This window comes from Mytilus galloprovincialis, chromosome 2 (assembly GCF_965363235.1).
Source record: "Mytilus galloprovincialis chromosome 2, xbMytGall1.hap1.1, whole genome shotgun sequence".
In the NCBI taxonomy this organism is placed as follows: Eukaryota; Metazoa; Mollusca; class Bivalvia; order Mytilida; family Mytilidae; genus Mytilus; species Mytilus galloprovincialis.
In genome coordinates, this window is record NC_134839.1 from 102,197,249 (window position 1) to 102,213,712 (window position 16,464).

General features: G+C 32.0%; 1 protein-coding gene across 2 annotated transcripts in view; it reads right to left on the reverse strand.

The window, feature by feature from the left end:
- Positions 1-6,017: 6,017 nt before the first annotated feature.
- Positions 6,018-16,464, reverse strand: part of LOC143065177 (uncharacterized) — a 44,657-nt gene continuing 34,210 nt past the window's right edge. The window contains exons 1-6 of one of the 2 annotated variants that reach the window (XM_076238591.1): positions 11,536-11,687; positions 11,225-11,293; positions 10,385-10,482; positions 9,808-10,017; positions 8,639-8,848; positions 6,018-6,344 (exon numbers count right to left, since the gene is read on the reverse strand). In XM_076238591.1, the coding sequence (XP_076094706.1) occupies positions 6,181-6,344; positions 8,639-8,848; positions 9,808-10,017; positions 10,385-10,482; positions 11,225-11,293; positions 11,536-11,609 (825 nt within the window). In that variant the 5' untranslated portion in view covers positions 11,610-11,687 and the 3' untranslated portion in view covers positions 6,018-6,180. Of the gene's footprint in view, positions 6,345-8,638; positions 8,849-9,807; positions 10,018-10,384; positions 10,483-11,224; positions 11,294-11,535; positions 11,688-16,464 lie in introns of those variants that run through there. The other variant, XM_076238592.1, reaches the window with a different exon arrangement.

The following is a 16,464-nucleotide window of genomic DNA, read 5'->3' on the forward strand; positions in this document are numbered from 1 at the left end:
AAGATTTCATAAGTCTATCCGCTATCATGTAGGTACAATAAACTATAGATCAACATATTTGGGTTTTGCAAAGGTTATGTGAAACTTCATTTGACGTTTACCTCATTTGAATTGGTGCACTGGACAATGGTTATGATCAACTCAGCAATGGGTCGACTATAATTAGTGTATGGAATGATTGTAATATTTAATGTTAAAATGTCCGTCTTGCAGGGTAATCTTAACGTATTTTTAAATTATTTAGTGATGTTTTCGTGGTTTGGTTCGTTTTTCATATACTTCAAAGACTAAAATAACTATTTGGTGTATGTTGTATTTGTTCCTCGCAAGGATGGACACGATTACTGGCAAATGCATTACGGTCCGATTACTGCCGATTACATTCTTCACAATTACGAAGAAAAGAAAGAAAGAAATTTTAAAACAATTAAAAACCAATTCTTCAGAGAACAATTGAAGGTCTCTCCACCTCGATAATAAAAATGAAATTTAAAAAACGATGTTAGAAAATGTCACTCCTTGTTGATGTAATGTGGTAAATCAAACTGATATAAAAAAAAATAAGATTAATAGGTTTGTACAGAAGACTTTAAAATTGTTTTATAATGAACAAGAAAGAATTTTAAGCAAAGGTCAAAATCTAGAACGTCAAATAGACCTTTGACCTTGACCTAAATTTTGAGCTCATAGGTCAGTGATCTCAAATCAAAAGACCCCAGGCCAATCACTTGTATGGTTGTGGAGAAATACCGATTTCAAATATAAAAGGGGAGGAAACTGCTATAAGGGTTGACCAAAACACTTCGACTTAAATGGGTTGAAGTTGCGCCTTCTTGTAAACAGTTATTTGGAAAACACATCATATCATTAACTGGTACGGTTTCTTTTGATAAAAGATAACAAGCAAATTCCAAATTTAGAACTTGACCTTGACCTCAAATTCCGCCAAATGGACCATGACTCCATATCAAAAGACTAGGCCTCTACGACTTATAATGTGTGAATTTATCCAACATATTGCCTATCTAAAATTATTAAAGGGAAATAACTCCCATAAGATGTCATCCGAACACTCCAGTCAAAATTAACCAAATCATACTTAAGAGTAGAAGAACAGGTTGGTGAACACAGTTTGTTAAAATCTTTTACGGTTTGAAATAGAGCGATAACAATAAACATACGTGTTCAGTCACATAGCGTGAGTTTTGAAACCCCCATTACTGTACAACATCATTTGCCAAAAATCCATTCGATATGTTGTAAAACAAAAAAAGCATCTCAGACGCTAGTAGGAAAAAAAAATCAGAAGGAAAACAAAAGGTCTTTCCATGAAAAGTAGAAACACCTTATTATGTTGCTCAACGTATTTATAGTCATTGTTCATCTTAAATTGACTGCATTTCCATTCAAGGCCAGGTTCATTGGTCCGTTTTTGTATCAAGCAATACGTTAGCTGTATAGATCTGTACATGCTAGTCGGATAGTGTTCTCTTCAGTGGCCTTTAACTAATTTCATGTTTCTTTGGTCTCAGTTAAATTGTTGTATTAATGCTTTTCAATAGCACTATAGCCTATAGTAAAGGCAATATATCAACTATAATTGGTGTGTTGGACAATTTTAAGGTGAAAATGGATTATGCGATACATGTAGTTATTCTTTTATTAAACACACAATTCATAATACTAGTAACAAGTAAAGCAGATCTTGGTTGACATCCACACAAAAAAAAAACTAATTTTCCCAATTGATATGATATTCCCGTGCTTGCATTTCCTATCATGATTTTATTGATAGCTTTGCTGCTCACAAGGAAGCTATTAAACCAAGAATTCCAAATGGTGAAGTTGAAATCATCCCTTCGTAAATTTTACGGACGCCATCACGAGTTGGTTTACCGTTATGGAATAATCGTTTCACAAATGATATCGGATATGTTCCTTACGTCGTAACTTCAATCCGCTTCCCTTTTCATGAATGTGACCTACCGAATTAGACTATTTACCGGATTTGTTATTACATAAGCAACACGACGGGTGCCACATGTGGAGCAGGATCTGCTTACCTTCCGGAGCACCTGAGATCACCCCTAGTTTTTGGTGGGGTTCGTGTTGCTTATTCTTTAGTTTTCTATGTTGTGTTGTGTAGTGTGTACTATTGTTTGTCTGTTTGTATTTTTCATTTTTAGCAGAAAACTCTAGCCGTATTTGGCACAACCTTTTTCAACTTTTGATCCTCAGAGCTGTACAACTTTGTAACTTTTTTTGACTTTCGAACAATTATATCTGGGCGTCACTGGTAAGTCTTGTGTGGACGAGACGCGGTTTTGACGTCTTGAATTTTAAATCTGATGCTTTTTGTTATCTATTATTCATGTTTTTCTTTACCAAATACGTTCTCCTATTTATTTGTATTGAAGTCCTGTATTTTAATGTTATATTTAACAATGCCATCAAAGTGCGAGGTTTGGCATGCCACAAAACCAGGTTCAACCCACCATTTTTTTCTTTAAAAATGTCCTGTACCAAGTCAGGAAAATGGCCATTGTTATATCATAGTTCTGTGTGTGTAACATTTTTACGTCGTGTTTCCGTTGTGTCGTTTGTTTTCTCCTATATTTGAGTGTGAATTCACATTACTATAAGACGTGTCACGGTACTTTTCTATCCTAAATTCATGTATTTGGTTTTGATTTTATATTGGTTATTCTCATCGGATTTTGTCTAATGCTTAGTCCGTTGCTATGTGTGTTACATTTGAATGTTGTGTCGTTGTTCTCCTGTTATATTTAATGCGTTTCCCTCAGTTTTAGTTTGTTTCCCCGATTTTGTTTTTTGTCCATAGATTTACGATTTTTGAACAGCGGTATACTACTGTTGCCTTTTTTAAGCCATGGCGTTGTCAGTTTATTTTTGATTTATGAGTTTGACTGTCCCTTTGGTATCTTTCGTCCCTCTTTTGAAATAAAGTGAAATAAAGGCAACATTAGTATACCGCTGTTCAAAATTCATAAATCGATTGAGAAAAAACCCAAATCAGGGTAACAAACTAAAACTGAGGGAAACGCATCAAATATATGAGAAGAACTACGACACAACAGAAACCCGAAATTATAATTTAAATCTCTGAACATCATATATAAGCAACACTTTTTATACGACCGCAAAAATTGAATTTTTTTTGGTCGTATATTGGTATCACGTTGGTATAAATATAATGAAATTTGATTTATTTAAAAGGGGACATAGGTGAACTAGATAAGGAGCATCTATTTAGTTATATTTGGTGAAAACTGAATAATTCATTTCATAAATAGTCATTAGGTGAATTAGATAAGGAGCATCTATTTAGTTATATTTGGTGAAAACTGAATAATTCATTTCATAAATAGTCATTATCGTAATAATATTCCGAATCTAATAGAGGTATATAATCTCATGTGAGACGGGGACAAGTACTGCTAACAAACTAGCACACATATGATAAGAATGTGTTGGGGTTCACATGAGAAGATTGAATGCTTGATTGTCCATAGCTTTACCGCACGATAAAAGTTATTAAACAAGTAAATTCAATCTACAATTCCCTATACTAGTATGCGGACAAATCATGTACACAGTCCTCTTGTATCTTTATCTCATATTTTGAATCTTGCTTTCTTCAAATTTTCGGTATTTATATAGCAATCATACTATGGTTACGCTTCCGATTTTTGAACTAAAAAGGCGAAAAGATTTTAAGGTAGACAATGTTATTTTGTGCATGGGCAGTTCTTATCGAGAAAAAAAAAACATGGACAATTCACCTTTATGGGGACAATCGACGGAGGAATTGGCATATTCGCATTTATAGTTAAGGGTATGTACAATCCTACAATCCTATTATATTTGTTATCATCATGATAAGACAAAATGGCCGCTATGAAAATTCGCAAAGTACCTGAAATTTTGCCACATGACGATATACATGCGTAGATAGATTAATTTGTGATATAACCTCGGTCCAATTTATTTTCATGTTTAGGAATTTATTATCCCAGGCATATAATGCCGTTAGTTTTCTCGTTTGAATTGTTTAACATTGTCTTGTCGGGGCCTTTTATAGCTGACTATGCGGTATGGGCTTTGCTCATTGTTGAAGGCCGTACGGTGACCTAAAGTTGTTAATGTCAGTGTCATTTTGGTCTTTTTGGATAGTTGTCTCATTGGCAATCATACCACACCTTCTTTTTTTATATAGATTACCGGAGCCGTATTTGGCAAAACGTTTTGGAATTTTGGATCCTCAATGCTCTTCAACTTTGTACTTGTTTGACTTTATAAATATTTTGATATGAGCGTCACTGATGAGTCTTATGTAGACGAAACGCGCGTCTGGCGTACTAAATTATAATCCTGGTACCTTTGATAACTATTGAAGACAGAGGCATGGTCATATGAAATATCAGTGAAACCTGAAATCATGATTACTCCGTCTCTGTCAAGTAATCTCAATAGGGCACTTGTACATACTTTGATAACTTGTTAAAGTATATTTATGATCCACATGGAAATAACAAAGATAGACTTACAAAAACGAAATGATGTTATGACATCAACTTCTCCAATCACTACATCACTTGCTCAAGTATATTGATGGGAAAAAGGGAGTTGGCTTCACAGTTTCAAAATAATTCACTTTTCAAAACACCAGCATACATTAATAGGAGATTAATAAAGGAATCAAAAGAGCAAAAAAAATATATAGGTCACTGTGCTTGTTTTCGAGATATTAACCATTGAAATTTTGGCGGGAAAATGTTCTCTTTTGACTTTTCATAGCTTTATCATTGTCAAGTTTAAGTCCTCAAAAACTATTAAAAAATAATTAAAATTTTATAAGACTTTAACAGACAGCTTATCATTATACATGTAAAAGAATTATAAATAGAAAAATGGGGGTCACTTGACAAAATTTGTTAAGGCATTCAAATGGATAAAACCAGAGGATTCCGAAAATCTTACCAAAATTCCAAAACATGACAAGCGAGCTTCCTTAAATACTCTTGACAATTCCTCATCTGAATGCATATATAATGTTGAGAAAACCAAACACTTCAATTTGAATTTGGGGTCAAGTGAACTTTATCTAGAAAAATGACTGATTTGCTACGATTTCGAGTATTCAGTTATTTAATTTATATTATTGCGATGTGTCCGAATGTTGAAGTTTTAAGATGGTTATTTCCTAGTGGATCGTTTCAAAATACTTTTACAAATATTGTTTCTTTTTCAGTCAATTGTTTCTATAGCAATCCATTCAATACTAAATGCATACATGTAAGTAAGCCCTTCTTTTTTTATATTTCATAAGAATATATCGTCAATTTTTCTTTATTTAGTAGCATTTGTTAATTTGTTCAGTGTCTAGTTTTGTCTCTCTTCAACTTAAAATAATCATTTTCTATATTCATCAACCAGATTTGACATTCGTTTGGACGTTTCACTTTTTTTATGTCTGTTTTAAACTTTTGTTCATGCAGTGATTCAGTGACATGCATCACTTCAAATATATAAAAATAAGAATATGTAACATGCTTTCATATTTTCCTTTAGTTTTAAGCTTAGCTAATCAACAATTACAAAACAAACCAATCTAATTAAAAACCGATCTCTCATCGCTCCTGTTTCTGATATGTCGCGTGGGAGATCTAACGAAACCGGCTTTGAGGTCACATGTGAGTGAACTAAAAGTCATGAATTTATAAAGATATGCAAATGAGTTGACGACCTATTAATAAGCCAATCAAAAAAGTTTATGAATTATTATGACTGACGATTTCGTCGTAAATAAAATGAGTTACATCCCTTTGCCTTACGTTAAACTTCCAAGATCGTGGAAGACTCAATTTCATTGGTCGAAAAAGACACACCTACGAGGTCACTCACATGTGACCTCAAAGCGGGTTTCGTTAGATCTCCCACGCGACATATCAGAAACAGGAGCGATGAGAGATCGGTTTTTAATTAGATTGAAAACAAACCACACTTACAAAAAGCGTTGAAATTTCAATTGAATCAACTATACTCATTATCAAAACAATAATTTTAAATTTTGGTCGAAATAAAAATGACTGTCGGTTAAAATCCTGTTAACTAGTGATGAAATAAATAAACTAGAGAAAAACTGTATAAGGTGCAATGTTAACAGTCATCTCCGAAGTCACAAGTTGTAATGGTCTGATTCCAGTGAGTCCCCGGTGGGCAGTCGAATGAATATTCATCGTTCCAGGTGCATATGTAGAACTTGGTACAATCAGTACTATCAGGAAAATATCCAAACTTTTCTGGACAAACAAACTCAGTACCTTCAATCAAAATAATATCTACAGAATGATTTTATAAATTGTTGGTCTTTTTCTTTTAAGCCATGGTGTTGTCAAATTATTTTGAGTTTGAATGTCCCTCTGGTATCTTTCGGCTCACTTGTGTAACAAATTTTATTGTGTCACACTCGTTTCCATGATTTAAAAGTACACTTAGCTGTGTCATTATGTTTTGTTTCGTTCCGCTTATATTCACCGAGCTGGTTATGAATTGTAAGTAAATAAACTGATTATGATCATAATGAAGCTATCATACTGAACTACACTTGCTCTGAAATGCTATGGCAATTAGATTGTAGTTGATTTTAATAGATCTCAACACAACTACATGTACATAAGAATACATTTCATTATTAAACAATTGATACAAGGAACGAGTTATTATCTTCAGTCCATACATGTATTGTTTATTAACAGCTAATACTGTGTTACATACTGAGTGTAGGCAAAATCTAACATACTTATTCAACTATTATATTTTTCCAGGATTTACTCTTCTTATACAATAAAAATAAAGTAAAAACAGAATTTTTCAGGTCAAATCTAAGAACAATGTTGGATGAGACATAAACTTTTTATAAGATAGTTTATATTCTCATAGTTAGAAAGGCTTGATTATTTTGAAATCCTCGTTTGAAAAATCCATAATACAAATATTCAAATCTCTTACAAAAAAAGTTTGTGCGTTTGTGTTTAAGATTCTTAGCAAAATAACAAAAAATAGCTTGATCTCAAATTATTTCTTATTTTAAGATTCATGTGGACCCTATGGCTAAAATGGCCGTATTTTCACCTCAAAATTTACTCTGAGTACAGGCAAACCTGCGCATCTGTAATTTTTTTTTCAGGCTCAGCATGCCCTAGATAAATGAATTTTAAATATGTTTTATGTTTTAGAAAAATAAAAACTTACCAGGATTTTGCCGTGCACTTTTTTTCATTCCTCCAGAAGGTGCCAAAATAAACTAAGTTGGAAAACAGGTTTGAGAACTTCCCCACAGGAAAAAAATTAAAGTGAGCATTTTTAATTGACATGGACATTAGATGGACAATAGATACCTGACAATAATTGGTCATTTAAACTGTGTACCTGAGTGGACCATATCAAGGTAAACTCAACTGTTTGTTAATTTTATCATCTTCTGCAGAGACGAAAAAAAGTGTACGGCAAAATCCAGTTAAGTTATGAATTTTCTTAATCATACAATGCATTTGAATTCTATTTATCTAGGGCATGCTATGCCTTAAAACTTTTCCAGATGCACAGGTTTGCCTGTACTTAGAGAAAATTTTGAGGGTGAAAATACGGCCATTTTAGCCATAGTGTCCACATGAACCTTAAATGGTAATGAAAAATATCGAATGGAGTAATGATAATCTAGGATAAGCAAAGTCAATATGAATATAAGCAAACATGTTCTACAGCCTGTATGTTCTTTATCTTTTTTCTTCATGCTTAATTACTTGTCACTCTTTACAGCTAAGGCCGTGTTCACACCAAACACCATGTACAGTAAACAGGTTTACAATAAGTTTAATGTAAGGTACACTGGTTTCACCTTAAATTTGTTCACATCTATACACCTCGTTTAATTACCTGTACGTAAGATATGTTCACACTTTTAAACTAAATGTCATTTAAATGTTCATTACGTAGAACTGAATGCAAATTTTTCGGACAACTTTTCTAGCAGTTAGGGAACTACCATTTGACTTCAAAAAAAGGGGGAGGGATGGGGTTTTCCTTGAAAAATATTCTGACCTCCAATTTGATAAAAAAAAAAAAAAAAAAGAAATCTGGTCATACAGACGAAAAAAAAAAGAAATCTGGTCATACAGACGAAAAAAAAATATTCTGAATCCAGAGTTTTTTTTTTATATTTTGATATGACCGTCACTGATGAGTCTTATGTAGACGAAACGCGCGTCTGGCGTACTAAATTATAATCATGGTACCTTTGATACTTATTTCCGATTTATTATAGTGTTTTATGAGGTCCTTCAAATTTATGTTAAAGATCCGTAACCATGCATTTCCAGCTAATTTTGGTCATTATGGACAATTGCTTTTAAATATTGAAAAAAAAACTGAATAAAAACGCGAAAATAATTTTTACTCAGAAAAAAATGCGTTTAGGTCAATGTGAACACGGCCTAACCTTAACAGTAGACCTACACGAGTTCTGTTTTATTAGTATAATGATTGACACTGTTCTTGAGTTTTAAATAAATAAGAACCGAGAAGAAATTAGACTAATAAAAGTATTGAATCATACTTCCGTTTCCTTCAAGTTGGGGTTGTTTCGTCTGTTTATTATTCCTTGTAGTAGTTGTTGGAGATGTTGATGTCAAATCATCATTTGTTTTGAAATCCACAGTTGTCGTAGTGATCATAGTTGTTGTTTCTTCGCTAGTCATAGTCTTCGTAGACGTGGTATCTTTAGTACGTCTGATTTCGGTAGAAGTTGTATCTTGGAATAAAACTTCTGTAAAAGAGTTGTGCATTGTGTGATGATCTCAATATCTTTAATCTATGAATGATCTAATATGCATTTCTAATGATATAGCTAGTGATAGGAAGTTTTACTGTTTGACCTTGCTATTCTAACGCATTGTCATGATAGTTATCAAAGGTACCAGGCTTATGATTTAATTCGCCTGACGTGCGTTTCGTCTACATAAGACTAACCAGTGACTCTCAGGTCAAAATATTTAGAAAGCCAAACATATACAAAGATGAAAAGCATTGAGGATCCAAATTTCCAAAAAGTTGTGCCAAGTACGGCTAAGGGCTAAGGTAATTGATACCTGGGATATGCAATGAATGAGATTTTCTTTCGAGGCTCTTATGCTGTCTAATTTTTTAAATTTCATTTGATTTCCCAAATGTTAGTATTCTAGAGCCGAAGATGTGATCACCAGTTCATATCTGTAAATGTCCAAAGCTAATGATTTTTTAAAGTCTAGCTCTGAAGAGATGGATTTATTTATCGTCTTCCCCAATTTCAGTTGCTTGTATCCTATTTTTTTTTGTATTTAGCTTAAAGACTTTGGGGTCCTCAAAACAACAGGGGATTATGAAAATAAGAGAATGACCTGAAAATAAATATGTTTTTTTTAGACTTTGAAAAAAGGGACATGGGATGATAATCCAAAGTTATATGCAAGTTTTTTACTTTAAATTGGGTCAACATGATTAGAGGGCTGTTTTTTTTACCCTTCTTAATTAAGTGTTTGAATAATACCATTTTACGATCTAAAAAGTATAAGAACACGACTTTGCATTTTCTTTATCACTTGTATAAACTAAATATAATTAAAACTGTTATGTAAACTGAGAAGATGACTTGCCAAGTCGTAACATATATGTTTGTCTCCTTAAGCAAATGAATAAGTCACAAACTAAAAAATACAGATAAGGAATTTGTACAATGAAAAATCATACCATCGTTTTCTTTCATTGGTGTCGTCATTGAAGATGTGGTGGACATATCATCATTTGTATTGAATTCCATCGTTGTCGCAGGGAGCATAGTTGTTACCTCCTCGCTAGTCAACAGCTGTGTAGACGTTGGAGTAGTATGTCCGGCTTCTGTAGTAATATTGTGTTGGGATGAAACTTCTGTTGTGTTTTGTTGACTTTTCACAACAATAGCTATAAGCAATGAATGATTAAATATGTTTCAATATGTCTTATATAGGACATATTAGATATCTTAGATATGAGCAAAGGTAACCACTTTAACAATATGTAGAAAGCATTGCTAGTCGAATTAGTTAATTGAAAAAGTTGAAATGGATACATGTTAATCAAAACATTAATAAATCAACGAATAGATTAATAAAAGTAATTTAATAATTGAATATAGATAAAACTTTTGTGTATTTTTAAAACAGTTGACATTAATGTAAACGTTAAAAGACTGTCCGATTAAACATATGTCGACATACCAGACAAACATTGATGTAAAACTATTGGAATTGCTTCAAATCTAAACCCAGTTAAAATCGATAATTCTTACCTGTAGTACAATTTTTATCACCAGTATGCATCCAACCAGGGCAACATACCATTTCAGATGTGTAGTATGCAGTATTTCTTGCACTTCGCCCACAGCACCTATCAAACAAGATTATTTTCTCCTACAGTTGTTACTGAACCAATAACCGTTTTAGAGCTATTAGGTTATTGTTGACTAGAATGAGAATCAGGGCGCTGATTTTTTCGTTTCAATTGTGAGCACATTACGTCCTGTCGAGGCCATTGTTAGCCGACTATACGATATAGGTTTGGCAAAATGTTGAAAATCATTCTGTGATCAACAGTTGCTCATATAAACGCCATTTAGACTCTAGTGTTTAGTTGTCAATCAAACCATATCTCCTTATTCATATATATATTGCAGAAAGGTGACAGTAAAATACATTTATACTTCTTGAAGTCATAATACGACAACACAATTATATAATTACAATGAATATCATAAACATAGTTCGATACTTTGAGATGATAACTATATAGATACTGAAAGTATGTCAACAAATTATAGAATGAACAAAAAAAAAAAAAATACCACTGAAAAATATATAAGACGGTAAATAATGAATAATTATCTTTACATTCCTCCATACCAATTTAAAATGATTTTAGTTTAAAGGTATCGGTTGTAACAAAAAAAAACAAAAAAAAACGGTACAAACAGACATACATTTGAGAATAAACAGTCGTATTTGAATCATTATCTGACGGCATAGTAAAACAGTTCACGACATAAGCATATCCTTCATACGGCTGTTGGTTATACCTAACAAATTTGACAACCTTTTTGTTCATCATTAAAACATAATATTATTATTTTTACCACCATAGTCTTTTACAGCTGCAGTAATAGCTTGTTCTGTATTTTACAATCTTCCTTGAGCATACATGGCTAAAACAAATATACAAAATATTTATTCTGTGCAGATTTTAGCATTCACTTTATTTTCAATAATGACTAAACATGCTTACTGATACTGATCTCTTGTCGGATAAAACAAAATGTCAGCGAAAAAAGAGGAACATTTAAAAAAATCGATACTTTTCTATCTTTTACGTAGATACATTCTCACTTTTTTGGGGGGAACTTTATGATTTTCATACGTGTAACTTTTGTATAAGGTGACATCTTACCCTGAAAAACTGTTTTCTCCATGGGCATAGCAGAGTGAAATTAAAACAATGAACAAAAAGTACAGAAAATTCATTTTCCAACCAGTTGAAAATACTTGTACACGAATATTCTCTAGCAGCTGCTGTTACTGAATTGCTCGGTTCAAATGAAATATAATGGAAACATTGTGCCAATATTGATTCGATTTTTGAATTTGATACTCAATTTATATTTGAAATTACAAGAATCGTTCTATATATAGAATTCAAAGAGTCACTTCAAACCTTTCATTGACCAAGATTAAATTAACCGAACAGTGAAGTATAAACTATTTCTGAAAGAACGCAAGCTGTTGTACAAATACTATTAATAGAGCATAGTTCATGTTATCTGTTGGATAATTTTATTCCATTTGATGTTTAATGACAATTAAAAACAACTAATTGAAATTCGATTATTCACTTGTTTATTTTTTACTTTGTGTTTAAGTAAATTTGTGTTTTTACTCCATACGGTCTTCGATAATTATGAGTCTTTATTATGTATGCAAAAAGTAAAATCACAAAAAAACTGAACTCCAAGGAAAATTCAAAAGGAAAGTCCCTAATCAAATGGCAAAATAAAATGATAAAACACATCAAACAAATGGACAACAAATGCCATATTCCTGATTTGGTACAGGCATTTTCAAATGTAGAAAATGGTGGATACAATGTTAACTCCAGTCAAATTGATTGTCGTCATCATGATTTATGTTTTGTTTTTTTAACTCTATCTTAAAATAAAAAAAAATAAAAATATGATTTTTATGTTAACCGGCGTATATAAAAATAAGGAGATGTTGTTTAATTGCCAATGAAACAAATACTTATACAGACCAAATGACAAAGATACGAACAATTACATGCTATCGTTATAATTTTTTCATTGTAACCTTTCTACTGTTTAAAGACTAAATTTAAAAATATAAATGTCTTAATTTGAAGAAACAGTACAAACAACATATTATTGTTGCAAGGAACACATGGTTTTTATTTATTTAGTATTAGAATGCTGTTACACTCACCCATTTGTAAAAAAACCCTTCCTAAAATTCAATTAACACTTATCATAACTTATGAGTATAAATACAAATAAATACGATGTATCATCGTGACTATTTTAACCAGGCACTAAGTAGGTGCCTATTTAAAGTGGACATTTGTTTGTTCGATAATCCATAACCTCTCTACATGCATTATTACAACCTACATGTGGAATATTCGTATGAACGGATGACATCTTAAGAAAAACGTGTTATGTATGTCGTAGGAGATGTAAGGCCTACATTGTACCAGGGAGTATCAGAATTTAAAAAAAATATATGACAAGATTCTAAAAATAGACCAAGGTCATTTGTTGTAACGAAATATTTGATAAAATATTCATCTATTTCATACATATCTTAATACCAGTTTGCTACTCTTGGACTTGTTGTCTTATATATTTTTTTATCATTTGTGAATACTTGTTATTCCAAAAGTGATACATATTTCTCTCAACGGCAACACATTTTATTCAACTAGTAATTGATATATATCTTGTTTTATAAAAAAAATGTTTTACTATATTTTTTTCTGATTCAATAACGGAATCAATTAACAACTTGTTAGAATGTAGTATTATAATTCTTTAATCAACCTTATCTAGCATTAAATATTTCAATTCTTATAGGTTGCACTTTGTAAATACAGCTGTTTCTGACAACACGCCTCTTTTGGGGAGAAATAGAATATTCATAGAAAATTAATTTTGTTTACATACTGGTTCCCAGTTATGCTCTCTGTGTTCCATATCGCAGAGACAGAACTGGGGAATGTTACCAGTAAATAAACACGTGCTTATTGTTTACATTGAAATCTGTGGTAACCTTTCATTCGAGGTAGGGGTAGTTAAGAAAATAAGTGTAAGTTTCAACTCTGAGAAGTTCGGGGCATATAAACGTTGAAAATATGCCGCACAGCCCTATATTTTGACCTTTGAAAAAAATTGTGGTGCAAATGAACTTTCAATTCTAGGATAAGATTTTTTTCAAAACTTCATAGTAAAAGTGGTACAGTTTTAGCCGTAAAAGGAGTTCCTATGGGAAATTGCATTGTCAATATTTACAGAAATGCAACCTATATAGGCTGAAAAAGGGGAACATTCAGAATTTAACCAAATTTGCTTTATTTCACAGATTTTAAAGAAATTAACTCAAATATGAAGTTTTATAAATATTTAATGAAGATTGATAGAATCCTGGGCCTTAGATATGATGACTCAGCATAAATTCACAGATTACAGTATGCATAGTTTACTTAAAGTCCTGGATACAAAATTAATTCATAACATTTGCATATTTGTAAGTTAAATTGTTAAAAAGTGCTTATATTTACTCTTCGCAGTCATTGAAACTCATAGATCCTTCCTGAATATTATTTATGGAGTATTTGTGTCCTTTCGATAACCCAAAATTAAGCCGCAACACCTAATTCTTCTTTTTTGTCACCACGGCATAACAAATACAAGCTAGAAAAACAAAAATATCTCAAGAAAACTTACAATAGTGTGTTCTATCCTGAATATGTACTAAATATTTCAAATTGCTAGAAACAGCAGAATGATTTAGGAAATTTGAGGCCCCAGGGGCAAAAAACATAGAAAATTGCCTACCCCCTGGGTCATAAAACAAATAATTTAACTTGTAAATGGTATGATTTTCTGATTTTAATGTTCTTGATATAGAAACAATAACTATGTTTGGAAGTTATGCAAAAATCAGATGTTAGCAGTCATCTCTACAACATTTTAAGTGAATTTATATCTCAGACTGGTATCTGCATACATACAACTATTGCAAATATGGCTTTGTTTGAACACTTCTAGTATATATAGTAGCTAAATTGTGTCAGATATATGGTTACAGATGATACTGTTGTGACAAGAATTCTAAATTGACCATTTGAGGCAGAAAATGTGTTCTTTAATTGACAAATAGGTATACAGTAAGATGTGGACTGGAGACAGAGGCTGGATTGGATACTTTATATAATCTTGAATGTTGTGATGATTGACTGCTAAACATTACATTTATAATATTCTGATATGCTTTCAATATGTTATCAAAACAGTTTTAATCAGGTTCTAGGCATTTTTTATCAGAAAATATGTAAAAAGGGTAAGCTGGCAATAATTAAAGTCTTATTTTCAAACTTTTAAAAAAAATTGCAACAGGGGAGGGGGTATAAAATGTATAGTAAAGAAAAACTTAGAGTATACACAGTGATTTCTTTAAGACTATAATTCTGATAAATGAGTCATAATGTGAGAAAAACTGATTTTAGAGAGTTTTCTATTTGAATAAATGTCTGTATAGGTTGCACTTTGTAAATACAGCTGTTTCTGACAACACGCCTCTTTTGGGGAGAAATAGAATATTCATAGAAAATTAATTTTGTTTTCATACTGGTTCCCAGTTATGCTCTCTGTGTTCCATATCGCAGAGACAGAACTGGGGAATGTTACCAGTAAATAAACACGTGCTTATTGTTTACATTGAAATCTGTGGTAACCTTTCATTCGAGGTAGGGGTAGTTAAGAAAATAAGTGTAAGTTTCAACTCTGAGAAGTTCGGGGCATATAAACGTTGAAAATATGCCGCACAGCCCTATATTTTGACCTTTGAAAAAAATTGTGGTGCAAATGAACTTTCAATTCTAGGATAAGATTTTTTTCAAAACTTCATAGTAAAAGTGGTACAGTTTTAGCCGTAAAAGGAGTTCCTATGGGAAATTGCATTGTCAATATTTACAGAAATGCAACCTATAGGACAATGTAGAAGGTTTTTGCATTCGTAGTGGACATATACAACATAACTGAATGAATAAGAAACCTCCTAAAATTCGGCTTAGTTTGGGAGCATGCAATCTTGCTTCATAAGTCGGATTAAACAGTGTACAAATATATGTTCTATCCAGAGGATCATCTGAGACTTCTCTCTGTTTTTTGGTGTGTTCGTGTTGCACAGCCTGTAATTTACTATGTTATTTATTTCCTTTTCCTGTTCATTGTCTTTCAGCGTTTTTATTTTTTGCCATTTCGTTGTCATTTTGTCTTCGACTTATGAATCTGAATATCCCTTTTTTTAATAAAGTAAAATATCAAAATTACCGAACTCCAAGGAAAATTCAAAACTCATTGACATCTAACAAATGGAAAACAAATGTGACATTTCTTACTTGATAGCATCTCCTTATGTAGAAACATTGAAGATTAGACCAGATTTTATAGCTAGCTAATTCAAACCTCTCGCTTGTATGTCAGTTGCATATACTTCCACTTTAATGACAACAATTTGTGAGCAAAACAATAATAGGTAAACATGTAAAACATTACAGCAGTCACCATTGTGTTCTAATCTTAATCACTATATTCATATATAAACAAACAATTATGTCAACAAAGTAATAATACAAATATATACGTGACATATAGACGAAGCACATAAGCAACACAGAAAGACATGCATACAACTATTGACCATAGAACAATAACACAATTGCAGGAGGTATCTAAATACCCGAGCCACGCACAGAAAAACAGTAAAGATTAAAAATGTACAAAGACACATAAAAATAATACTAAAACAAGTAATGAAAAGGATTAACAACGCTAGGTCTTAGAATCTATATCTCAAGTCCATCACCTATTATTTGTGAATAGTTATCAAAGGTACCAGGATTATAATTTGATACGGTAATCAATGTGAAGATGAAACGGAATATTTATAAACAAGGTCTTGGTATCTACCGATGCATTTTGTATATTTTATGGTATTTTTTGTTTTGCTATAATATTACTAACCGCAAAGTGATGACTATTGCTATTCATGTTGTTGAAAAGGACAAATCACACGGTCGACATCATAA